The sequence below is a fragment of the Stegastes partitus genome, unplaced genomic scaffold, assembly GCF_000690725.1.
Source record: "Stegastes partitus isolate 25-593 unplaced genomic scaffold, Stegastes_partitus-1.0.2 Scaffold741, whole genome shotgun sequence".
NCBI classification, from domain to species: domain Eukaryota; kingdom Metazoa; phylum Chordata; class Actinopteri; family Pomacentridae; genus Stegastes; species Stegastes partitus.
In genome coordinates this window covers 251,476-264,628 of record NW_007578472.1, presented here as the reverse complement: position 1 = coordinate 264,628, position 13,153 = coordinate 251,476, and the positions used below count along the sequence as shown (strand labels likewise).

General features: G+C 40.3%; 2 protein-coding genes across 6 annotated transcripts in view; one reads left to right on the top strand and one right to left on the bottom strand.

Annotated features, from left to right (window-relative positions):
* Positions 1-129: 129 nt before the first annotated feature.
* Positions 130-7,110, bottom strand: LOC103364324 (putative ZDHHC-type palmitoyltransferase 6). 2 transcript variants are annotated; one of them, XM_008291394.1, is made up of 10 exons: positions 6,849-7,110; positions 6,123-6,258; positions 5,893-6,003; positions 5,672-5,804; positions 3,644-3,822; positions 3,399-3,472; positions 3,044-3,206; positions 2,858-2,940; positions 2,081-2,271; positions 130-1,740 (listed from the first exon to the last, which is right to left on the bottom strand). In XM_008291394.1, exons 1-10 carry the CDS (start codon positions 6,961-6,963, stop codon positions 1,252-1,254), a joined length of 1,674 nt encoding a protein of 557 aa, XP_008289616.1. In that variant the 5' UTR covers positions 6,964-7,110; the 3' UTR covers positions 130-1,251. The 2 variants fall into 2 exon arrangements, with proteins under 2 accessions (XP_008289616.1, XP_008289617.1); XM_008291395.1 differs by having other exon boundaries at positions 6,123-6,570; positions 6,849-6,935.
* Positions 7,111-9,247: 2,137 nt separating this feature from the next.
* The window catches only part of wdfy4 (WDFY family member 4), a 39,977-nt gene continuing 36,071 nt past the window's right edge, over positions 9,248-13,153 (top strand). For all 4 annotated transcript variants that reach the window (XM_008291392.1, XM_008291393.1, XM_008291391.1 and 1 more), the window contains exons 1-3: positions 9,248-9,451; positions 10,815-11,072; positions 12,969-13,080. In XM_008291392.1, the coding sequence (XP_008289614.1) occupies positions 9,431-9,451; positions 10,815-11,072; positions 12,969-13,080 (391 nt within the window). In that variant the 5' untranslated portion in view covers positions 9,248-9,430. The remainder of the gene's footprint in view (positions 9,452-10,814; positions 11,073-12,968; positions 13,081-13,153) is intronic.

Here is a 13,153-nt window from a genome sequence, read left to right as displayed (position 1 = left end):
AAAATTTAGTGCCCTGCCCGCTGGTGCTTTGCCTATGTAAATCAAGAGGGAAGGTCATAAAGCTTTGGATTTGAAAAACCTGTTTCTCTCTCTTGCTATACAATGACAGAAAACATAAAGATCAGTATCTTTTTTATATATAAATGACAGACGTGTTTTTATTACACATATTTTTCTACAGCATAAAAAACATTATGGCACAAATGAGGTATCAGCTCGGAAATCGAAGGACACTGTGTCACCACAGATGAAATACTTTAGTACACATAAAATATACTGGGCTATCGACAAGTGGCAGTCAGCTGGATACATGAACACTGATTCGGGGACAGAGAAATACAGTAAAAGCACTCAGTTTCACAGGCTCGCATGTGCTCAACTTAATCACTCCATGTGCACAAAAGGCAGTACAGTAGACACTAAATTATATCACATGGCATAGCCACTCACACAGTCCAGACACACCAGCCTCTGAGGGGTGTGGGGAACATCATCTATAATCTAGAAATATGGTCCTGAGGGACACATAGGAAATGAGTGTGTGTAATTGAAGGCATGAAAAGAGCATGTCCCATTAGTGAGAGCAGAGGAAGTGTCATGGCACAAATGACTGGGAGCAGGTCGGAGAGGTAATGACATTATGTTAGGAACAAAGTCTTTCGGTGCACCTGCTATTAACCATTAGCACAAGCTAATCACAAGACTTGCTAATGTTAGGAGTACATAAACTTTGATCTACAGTGTGTTTTACACCACGACAAACCTTTATTTAAAGGAAAAATATTATTGACATTAAAAAAGTATACTGATATGTAATATAAAAACAGGTTTAAATGTGGGCCTTCATTTTATTAGAGGTGCTCTGTGCTAGAACAGTTTCTGAAATATCCAGTATTTCACACAATACTATGTAAACCAACAGGTGAGTTAAAACACTGTTCTGTTAAAAGTACTCAGTGTGGTCTCTAAAAACTAGGAAACTCTTAGTGGTAGTTATCCTGCAAGCAACTTTGTGGACAAATCTGCTGGAGAATCTGCTCTATAACCTATTTAATATTAAAATATAATATTAAGATATAACAAAATGTTACATTCAAGTACAAGATGTTATATGGCATTAGAGAAATACTGACTCTAAGGAAGATATTATCACAAAATTGACTGCACACCAAAGACTGTAAACCGAGAATTAATATTTTGAGTTGGGTAATGATGGATCAGTTTTTAAAACAACTGCACACAGTGTCAGTTTTAAATGTCTATGGCATTTTTGTCCTCCCTGGTTTGTCCGCTGCCCACCCGTCTCCGACCCTCCAGCAGAAACGACAGTACTAAAACCCAGCGCTGTCCGAGTGACCTCTGCCGCGCTGAACTTTCACACTGTCTGAAGTAGGTGGTCGTTCCCGTGGCGACGGCTTCAAACTGCTCAGTCAGAAGCCACACCTCCCAAAGGACCGTCAGAGCGTTCATAATCATCATGACCACCACCCAGAACTCCTCCCCAAACAACGCGAACCACGACGACAAGCTGTAACTGCTCGCAGACATCTTGCTGTACAGGTAACTTGTTGCTGTGGCAACAAAAAGAAGGTGTGCTGTAACCATGGAGAGGATGAAGTAGAGGAAGAGGCGGTGGTTACCCCGGCCGACGCAGCGGTTGAGGAAAAGGCAGTGATGGTCATAGTCTTTAATGCACACTTCGCACAGCTTGCAGTGTTTAGTGTAGTCAGGCTGAAACAACTGTGAGAAAAACAAAAACAGAGTAGAAAGAAGAGCAACATACCAGAGGGAAGTAATCCAACCAGTCCAACGTGGATCTTTAATTTCATATCAAACCTTACTCAAAAGGTTTCTTTCTCAATGGCATGAAGATTAACTCGCTATAAAATATTTTGCATTTATTTTCTGGTACGGACTACAAGGCTGTTGTGACATATGTGATCTTAGAAGGGGTGTGTCAAGACGTTTGCACACATACAAATAGGTCATCTCTAGATCTAGACAGAAAGACTGACAATTAAATGGGTGACAAGTTACACAGGCAAAATGCCATGCCTCTCTGAGCCACGTTCTGTCTTACCTCACAGTACGGACAGAATCTGTGGGGACTCTGGTTGTTCTCCACCAGGTCAGCGATACAGGAGAACCGAGGATCTGCATCTGCTCTGTCCAGCTCCCCTGGGTCCTGAGTCAGAACCTTACAGAACAAACCGAGGAGTATGGAGAAATGGACCAGGGACACCTGGGCCAGAGCACTGGTTGGCCACACACATTCATATTGTTAAGGATGAACCCATGTAATTTTAATAGAAAAAAATTCTAGTTAACATTTGTTTTACTGTGCATATTTAGAACCCGCCTACACAGCGCACTGACCAATAACAGTTATGAGTACAAAAAGCTTGTGGAGTGTCTGAAATGCAAAGCATTTATTCACTGGGGAGTTTGAAAGTCTTTAGCAAATACCATTGAAATGTGCTCATTCAATGAAAATTCAATGGGAAAAAACACTGACTTGATGGTGGAAAAGAGAAAGGACAGGGAGTAAACAAACATTAGGATTCATCGCCTGGGGTCCATGACTATCTCCTAAGAATACTGTGTCATAGATAAAAAATGTCAGTTGAACTGATGGTGATGCTATAATATTTGGGAATCATCTTGCAAGAGTCATTAATTTCAGTCCTAATTTGAAAGCAATCCAGTCTTTAGTTGAGCTCTCCCTCCCTGAACCAAAGTGTTAGACCACGACACCAATCAACATTTTAAGCTTCACATCACACTTTTAGCTGGGAAAAAAACAAAACAAAACAAAACAGCAAATCAAGAAAAATGAATACATGTCTATTAAGGATATTGGGCATCATTTTTCCATAGAAGCAGAGCAGGGAATGGAACAAACCAGCTAGGAGGGTTCCCAAGTAGATCGGGTTAGGTAACCTAGAAGGACAACAGATGCCATCTCAACAGGGATTTATAAAAGACAGTAAAGTATGATAACATACTGATGAGCATTACATATGTGCTTCACTGTAAGTCAAACCTTTGGTATGTGGTCATGCGATGGTACTGTGTGAAAATGCTTCTTGCCAACCAGGGAAATAGCAAACCGCAGGTTAGTCCCCCATAGCCTCCCAACATGGCTGCTATTAGCAGGATGGCAGCTCCACTCAGGGTCGGAAAAAACAGTGTCCAGTAGTATAAAACTGGTGACAAACAACACATCACAGAAATGTTCCAATGCATATGAGTGCATTCAGCAGATAAACACACACACAAAACATTTTCAGTGTCACAGATATATCATTATAATTACCTTTGTTATCAACATAATCATTATCCTTGTTTTTTTTTTTTTTATTGCAACTGAATGAGGAAAACTACAGAGTGATATTCACCGTGAGACTCTCTGGGCTTGTGGTGTATTGGCTCATTAATGTACCGACTCAGTAGTTTGGTGAGTTGCTGATGTCTGGAGAAAAATACAGCATAGTATTAATCAGCATCATACTCCCAAGAGAAAAATGTTATCTGGCAAAGCAAACCTACTGGATGTTTTAAAGGCACTACGGGATGTTACCACCCCATGCAGTGGCCCGCTAGTTAATGCCTTTCCAAATATCTGTAACGAGAGCAGAGTCACCTAAATGTTTTCCCCTGTTTGCTGAGATCCAGTGGTGTGAGGCCGCTGTGATTCTTCTGATGGAGCATCCTGCATCCTGCTCTCTGCAGCAGTGTCCAGCTCACCTCCACTCCGCCCCTCTCTGCTGCGACGTGAAGCGCTGTCGCTCCCTGCTGGTCAACTGCTTCCACAGCACACCTCTGAAACGCAGACAGAGGGCTGAGGGTGGACGGCTGCTTGAAGATGTTCCACATCCAGAAAAAACTGCGGTGGCCCTTGTTTCACAAAAGCATCTTGAAATTTAACTGATCTTTCCCTCATTCTAATGCATGTGGGATATGATTTTATTTGTAACAATAAGGATTCATTTTTAGTTAAGTACCTGGCCTCTCACTTTGAGTTTCCTCATTTTACCTTGAGATTTTGTTATGCTTTCCCTCAAAACCCTCCCTCTCTCTTCCCCAACACCCCCTGCTCCGCGTTCAGATCTTTGTGAAACAACCATGTCAAAGTTACCCAACCTATATAATACCAGGTATGACGTTGATCAATGAAAGTGTAACTGCCCCTCTGCAAGTATGCCTTTATCATTTAAATCTGAAGAAAGCAATAGCCCCATAAAATAAAATACAGCCTCAGATCTGGGTGATCCATGGTGGCGTGTGATCACCTGAAGTCCCTTAAACAGTAACCGCACATAAGGGATGATATAAAGAACGTAACTGACCTAATTTTCTCATCTTGCAATGCAAAGGGAAGCCAGTGTGTTATGTGGCTACTATTAAATGTAGCTATTATGTAAAAATACAGGCATTAGTAAAAGTATTAAGTCCTACAAGAAAACAAGTGAAGTTTATATAATAAGCCCTGTAGGACGGGAGTGAATTGATTTATTTACACAGTAACAAAATCATGGGTCAAAGCCATACCTGACACTCTGTTGGTTGTGGAAGTTTGACAGGTGTGTTTCACAAAGATCCAAGAGCAGGAGCACAAATCTGGGAGTAGAAGTTTCGCTTGTGTGCAGAAACAGTCTGATAGCACAGGACATTTGTGCAAGCAGACGTATATCTGAGTGTGAACAGGTTTGAGCAGCAGCAGAGCAGATTTGCATCTGAGCAGGGGTTAAATGAGAGAGTGGGCAGAGTTTGCAGAGAAAGCATTACAAAATCTGAATGTAAAATGAAGAAATTGTGCTTTTAAATTGAAGGCTCATGCTCTTGAATAAAGACAGTAGAGTGACTCTATGTTATAAAGAACATTTTGGACTCTGGATCCTGGTTACATTTATAAACTCGATCCTGCTGCATTAAACTATTTACGTGAACCACCCTGATAATCACACATACATTTTAAATATAACTTAATACAATTCAGCAGCACCACAGACCACATAGACCACATAGACCACTTTAACATTTGTAAAAATTAGCACCCAGCATCCAAATAAGAACAACTCCAAAAAAATTGTAAAACAAGACATCCCTCACATGTCTTTGACTTATTAAACTGTTAAGACATCATCAAGCCTTTTTATTCATCCAGCAGGCAAGAAAAACCTGTCAACATCACGTCTCAAAGGAGAAAGGTTTGTAAAAACCTTGTAAAGGTAACCTTTAGCTCAGGTTTAGGCTGCCAGTGATTGACACAATCTGGGCCTTTAGCTTGCTAAGTGCTTTGCTTTCCCAAATAACTTCAGTATTTCAGCTGTAAGTTACTTTGCATTGTGATGTATACAGTTATTTAGTTAATCTGAGTTTTCTTGCTGAAAATGGCCCCCGGTAGTTTACATGAATGGTTGGTGGGAGTGAGGCTTAACAACACAGCAAATGTGTGGGCTTTAGACACAACACAACAACCAAAAGGTGACTACAAGTTTAATAAAGTCACAGTACATTTTGGCATATTGATTCTTATTCTTTATGGCAGCAACATCTGCTGTGTTACATCATAAAACAAATAAATAAATAAATAGGATTATGCCCTGGTGTATTACTGCCAAATAAAACATGTGAATAAATGAGTGAGAGAGCAAAGACGATATCGTACCTGGTCTCTGAGCAGATATCGAACCATCTCTGTGTTTCCTGTGGATGCAGACAGATGAAGAGGCGTCACCTGGTACATGTCTGTGTCTGAGAACCGGAACATTCCTGTCTCCCACAAATAGTGCACCGCAACACTGGGAAAGATAACTACCAGTTAGCCACACAAACATAAGAGAAAAAAGAAAATAACCAGGTCTATGGTCCGATATTTTCTTCACTTACATGCTTCCCCCAGTGACTGCATGATGCAGGGATGTCTTTCCCTGCAAGTCTATGAGGCGCAAATCAGCTCCATACTGCATCATTTGATGTATGATGTAGATGTTCCCTTGCCTGATGGGAGTACAAACTGCAATTAGGCAGGATCAAGTATAGAACAAAAAGCATAACGCTCGCATCACATCGACACCTAGACAAACCAGGCACGACCTAAATGTGCAACTGCTGCTCACCTGCAGGCAAAATGAAAGGCTGTTTGTCCTGCATCACATGTCAGGTTCGGATCAGCTCCAGTACTAAGGAACAGGTCGACCAGGGCGCGGTTGCCATGGAGGGCTGCGTAGTGGAGCGGGGTGAAACCACCCCAACCTGCAAGGAAACAAACACATCACGGTCAGGACTGAGGATGTTGATCTTCAAACTGATCTGCCCTCTCTGTGACAAACAATATGAAGCTGACACAAATGCACGGTCTGTCAGCCTGTTGATTGTAAAGAAGAAGAAAAAAAAACCCTCTGGAGTTGGGGTTAGGCTTCCTTCAGCACAATGTGACTTTGTGCCGGGTTGTCACAGGATCTGTCCATCTGTCCATCACAGGATCTGTGCCAGACCATGTCACAGAGGAGCTGCAGGGAGGTTAGGTTTCTCCTTGGCATTGAGACAAAATCACATCAGGAGACACTGGAGATAGATCAAGTATGTAATAACACAGCGTAAAATTACAGCTGTACATGCTGTGGTATGTTTACATGAGCCTGGTTACACGAGAGTTCAGATGACAGGTATTGCACACACATAACATGAGTAAATAACGGTGCGTTCTCTCGGTAAACAGTTATAGTGACAAAATCAGGAAATACCATCAGAGAGGCTGAACCCAACAGGAAGCCTCCAGTTTAACAAATGTGCACGAATAAAAGACTGAACTTTAAGTTGCACTGTATTCTATTCTAGCTTACCTTTTTGCTTAAGGATTGATCGGTCATTCTGAACGAAGTGTATACACTGTTCAATATTTCCTCTCTGGATGCAGTCAAATATGTCTCCACCGCTGCCAGAGCACATCGGATGCATTCTGATTGACGCACAGAGGCGAACCTTCTACTGTTTCCACCGGCAGAAAAACTGCGAAGGAAACACAATCAGCTCAAGCAGCTACAACATCATAATGTAAAGTGAGCAGGGAGATCATCTGTCTCTGCAAAGCAACGGGGAGCTTTCATTGTGCTAAACTGATTGAGGCAGACCACGCCCTGGACACCTCATTGGAGGACGCCGGTCACATGACAGGTGATGTCAGCGCGTCAACAAAACACGTGGTCGCTATAAATACAGTGACATCTCCAAAGTGAGGCAAATTAAATGAAATTGTACAACAACAGAAAGCTAACCACGCTTTATTTGCAGAGATAATGTAGGCAACTAGTGAGAGTAAAAGAAATACCAACATGCAAGCACCTGAGAGACAGAAAACACTTTAAGCAATTTAAACAAAAAAAAAGTTCTGTTAAAAAGTATAGGAAAAATATCTTTCAGACTTCAATTTACCAATTACCACCAACAATACAAAATGATAACCACATTGACCAAATTATGTACAAAGAAAAATTTTAATCATATACGAAACTTACAGATAATAACCATAAAAAACAGACAGGCAATGAGATAACAAACAAGTTGCCACCAAAAACAACACTTTTTAGAGCAGAAAAAAAATTCTGGTAAAGTTACTTTCTTCATTTCTGATGTTTTTCATTCTTTAGTATTCTAATATGACTTAAACAGTTCAGTAGGACTTTAAGCTGCAGTGTTTAGAAATTGCACCATGCTTAAACACGCCTGAAATGCAACTCCAGCTTTTTTAAGCTCTGAGGGATAGCGCAAGTGTATAAGCAGTACCATTATGACACGAGTTTAGCCTGTCAAAGCACTTAATGTTATCGGCTGTAGGCAACAGTGAGCAGGCCTACAGAGGGAATAAGATGGTTTGAAAATACCCCGTGGAGCTCCTGAGTGAGGAGAGACAGAAAGAGAGAGGCTTTGACTTTGGAGATATGAGTTATCATCAGGAGCGTTTTTCTTTTTTCTTTTTAAAGTTCTGCAGACTCATTTTATTGTTGCCTTTTTACTTTTCATATGAGACAAATTTATTGCATTGTTCAGTCCCAGTGCCCAAATAAGCCAAACTGCCAGCTGGCTTAACTCACTGGCTTCACACATATATATATATATTTCCTTTCCCCAGTAAAAACCTATGATACTAGCTAATCAGGTTTTTAAAGCTGCATTTTGTAACTGAAAATTTCTCTCTGAGTATCAGACAGCACATTTCTGCATCATTAACACTCACCAGATGGCGCCGTTTAGCTATGTTAATTCTGATTTTACCTCTCATGTCAGGTAAATTGATTGGTCCTCAGTCACAAGATGTAACACAAAATCTGTTTTGTTGATGGCTTTGATGCTCTTTCTTATTGTGAAATTTGAGATAGATTTTAAAAATACGTTTTAAAAAAATCAATTTTTCTTTTGAAGCACACAGATTGCTGCTGATTCCTCTCAGGCCTCTCAGGTCATCCAACAAGGAGTTCCTAGTCTATGGTAAAGATTTGTGGTGACCACTCATATCATGTTCAGCCTCCTAAATTATAGGATATAGTCTCCATTTGGAGGCTGGATCAGCTGAGTGTTTTAAATCTCTTCTCAAACGAATTTAAACTATGTTTGCTTTCTTTGATTTGTTTGTACATCTAAGCTAATTTGATTTATATGTTTGTTTTGCTTTTGCTTTTTGTATTGTATTTGCATAATTTATCATTTTATCTTTTATATTTACTTCTTTGTATAGCACTTTGGTGTGTCTTGGAGTTTTAAAGTGCTTTATAAATAAAATTGGATTAGATTGGATATTGTGTTTGTTGATTGTGAGGCTCTTTAAAAAGTGCTCCATAAAATTTGAATATATTTAAACACTTTCAAACTGAGCAAAACAGGCCTGCCATTACAATTATTTACATTTTACACCTTAAAATTACTGTCAATGGACAAAATGCGATTTGGGTCTCACTGTTTCACCAGTAAGTTTAATCAGTCTATCCACATCAACCTGTAGTGACAAGCTGTCTGGGTCTGTGGAATTCTGTGGTGAATCATGCGATCCTGTCGCTGTGATTCATATCATTACAGTCTTACAGGACAGGTCTATAAAAAGAAAAGGGACTCTGTGAGCTGCAGTGGGAGGGCCCCATCCAACCAGCTAAACAACTGTTTCTCACTTCTGCTTCTCTAAGGAAGTCAGAAAGCACATGACCTGCACCAGCTGATATGAGTCGCTGTGCTTGTTCAAAGTTCAGTCTACTCACTGCAGATTAGTAAGGGGCGGGTTATTGTACAGAAGGGTCTGCACACTGTGCGCTGGTCATGCCTTAGCAGGCCTCTACTTGTCTTTTCCTCCTGAAATGGGAACAGACACAGGCCAGTCAATCAGTTGGAGTAAAACAGCAGAGATGACAACGTCCTCTTAGAGCCAGGAGACTCGCAGATGGAGCTTACGCAAGCACAGGTAGGAATTTCAGGTTTTAACTGTGTGTTGTTTGAATGCTTTTCCTCTTGAAAGGCTGATTAAAGGCAGAAAATGAGTTACTGTACCTGTGATCACATATGCAGTTTTCACTCTGGCATTCTGAGCTGTGTGAGTGAAAAACTCACAACAGGCACGTGTTGTTTTCACAAGTCAGGAGTGACTTTAGGTACTTTTGTGCTTGCTGTCAGTCTATCACTCACACGAACTGCACACAGAACGTTCTCGCATGGGAAAACATCAAAGTATTCATTAATTTCTATGGAATGTGAGCTGCCTTTGCCTTTACTTACCATCACAACTGACTTTTCTGCTCTGGCTCATCAATGTGTCTCTAAAAGTTTCCCCCATTGTTCATCATGAGTTCGCACCTCAAAATAGAAAGTGCCCAAAATAATATTGTGGTAATGAGGAAACAGTTCTTCAGTTAGGCTTCAGTCATGTCACTTAGTGTGACATAAAAGTATACTATGCCTATTCACAGCCTCCAGGGTGATGAAATTACCTCACAGTATACAAACTGGGGACAATGTTAAGTGATCCTCCACATCCTGGGGTTTTTTAAGGATAACATCAGTGTGAGTTTGGAAGTACAAATATCGTGATTTGCCATTTTTTAAAAATATGTGCACATTACTAATGGTCATAATGTCTTTTTTACACAAAAGATAATTGAATTCTCAAACTGCTGCATAATAAATGCTGGTGACTGATCACTACATTGGGAAATGGAACTATATGGCCTCTTTAAATGAAAAGATCAGTGTTAAGTGCTGGACATGAAGTGGTAGATTTGAAAAGAGTTTAAACTTTGAAAGCTGACATTTACTGGTATTATGTTTTCAAGTAACAGATGATAGATGTGAATGAAATTTTAACATCAGTTGCCAAGTGTTCACTCAAAGGGAACCACTGGATTCAGTGTTTTGTTTTGTATCGTGTGAATTTGTGAGATCTTTACCTTACTATCTGAAGTGCCCTAAGATGACTTAGCTCTGTATAAATACAACAACAAAAGATGATAATCAACCATAGCATACAGATCCACCACAGAGGTTAATAAGTGAGTGAGAAGGGCACATGACTGCCAGGGGGTCTGTTCTTCTGTCTGGTGATCTCTCAATGAAGACAGTGTGCTCAGGGAAGAAGGGCACAAGGTTTGATTTGAAACAAATTTATCCCAGCCCCGTGAAATACTTCTGGCTATGTGAGACTAATCTGAGGTAATATGTCAGACAGACGGAGCAAGTATGATTAAATTATATTCTGAAGATCATGGAGCATCTTGGTATCTAAAAAAAGATGGCGATATGACAGTCTGAAGATTTCTTGTTTTCCCCTCCAGGACCAGACGGTTAAAGGGGAGAGAATCAATAGGGAAACTGGAGAGTTGAGTGCTTCGGGGGAGTTATCTGTCTCTGTGGAGTTGAAGGAAGAGAAAGTGGAGGGCTCTTGTAGGAACCCTCAACTCCCACAAGTGCTCAGAGAGCAGCTACAGGAGTTGGGAATTGAAACATACTCGAGCACCGACCACAGAACTGACCATGTTCCTGTAGAGCGGCGAGAGGAGCAACTGATCAAAGTCCTGCCTCTCTACATACAGGTATGAACCACTAGAACAAGCATCTTATATTATCCATTGATTGTGTAGTTCATCAACGAAAGGAGTGAGTTAAATGTTTTTCTCAATGAAACAAACACAAATACACAGAGACATCATCTGGTGAAGCATTACTGGATCATGCCATGTAAAGCAGAGGCGTACTTCTAACTACAAGTCAGCTTTGAAAAGGTTATGGAGTTTCCTCAAAGCAATTTAGTTTCTGAAACGGTTCCAAACCACATGAACAAACTAGTACAACAACATCAGGTGGCTTTAGCTGATCCTATCACTATACGCCCCATGAATGTGTTATACGTTATTCTCTGTAATCCATGCAGTTCACTGAGCTGTAACATGAAATACAAAAGTGCTTCAGATCCATAGCTTCTGGCTGCACTTTGATTGATTGAAAAGAGCAGAATTTCTAATTTACTATGCCTTAGCTGTGTCACAGTTTCCGAGAAACTTTCCATTTTTTTCTCACCCGTGCGCACACTGTAAATTCCATCACTGATCTCTGACCGGACTTACAGACGTAATCACTTTTGGTCTGTGTGTGGTTCTGTGTGTGTCTGTGTGTCCGTGTGTGTGTCCTGGTGTATGTAAAAGCCTCATGACCAGAGATTTGACCAGAACATTGAGCCTCACTTAAGAACAGCAAACTCTGTGAAATGCGATATCCTCTTATGGAACTGGAAAGAGTGTACCGTATGCTCTGGCTTCTATTATTTATAGTGTAGTGCATTAGTAAAAGCAAAGATATGGTCTTGAACTTCACATGGAGCACTTTACAGATGAAAACATACAGTAGGTGGACCGATACCACCCAGTGAACAAACATTTTATTTGGTGGCATGAATTACATGTTACATTACTTTTACATTAACACTCAGTTACAAGGTTATGACCAGATATAGTCAGTCGAACCCTCTGACCCCCATCAGTTGCTGAGCATTTTTGCTCTTTTTGCATTTTTACTCACTGTGGGCTTATTTTTTATTGCAATACAAAGTCCTGCACCTCTATGGAAACAGCACAATAATGACTAAAAGAGTAGTGGAAAAAACTTTAAAATGTCTTATGTCCTGTATGACACAGTTTGGAAAGTTGAATTTCTTGATTATTTATTTCACAAACATTTCCAAAAGTGTATAATCAGCACGTATAACATGTTCATATTTCTTACTAATGTTGCGAGTTGACTACATACTATAGATGTGCTCCTACTTGTCTCCTGTCTGTTTTGCGTAAACACAGGCTGCACTTCAGCCGAAAAACCCATAACTTCTTGTCACATGACTAATGGTTGCAGCTGCATTACTCGTGGCTTCAGGGTTGCACAGAGGAGAGCAGAATTAATTATTTTGCAGAATTTGTTTTTGACGAAACATTAAACAAGACAGCGTAAAAGGCCACCACATAAACACACAATCATGAAAGATTAGATTTGGTTAAGTTTTCTGACTGAACAGCACATCACAGATGAGTAGCTCAAACAGTCGGAAAGTTGAAAATCTGATGATTCTTTGTTTTTTTCAGCATCGTTCTATAATAAATACTGATTGTTTTGAAGAGAACACACCTTTTAAAGCTGCTGCTGGGTTGGAGGGTTTAAAAAGGTTGAATCAACATGTCTATAATTAATCTTCATTTAAATTAAGCTTATAATTTTAAGTTTTTGTTGAAATTTTTACAGAAGTGGGGAAATAACACACTTTAGGGGTTGTAGTTTGTTGTGTTGTTAAAATGTGTTGTTTCATCATTAGGTACGTGTATATGCATTGGATGAAATTGCTAAAACTCAAATTTTCCAGTATACTGGGTATTGTACAGGTCAGTTGTTTTTTGTTGCTCTCCAGTCTCTTAGCATGATGACTTTCTTCTCTCTGATCCCAGGTCTGTGAGGATGGTGGCAGATTTGAAGGTGTGGACATTAAGGGGCTTGCAGCTTTTACTGCTGACACTGTCATCGATAACATCCACAACAGACTGTCAGAAAGGCCTGCAGGTATGAACGACTGCTTATATCGGGAAATACTACGCAGTTAAGCCCAGGCAGAGGGACTTTCCTTCTGCTATGT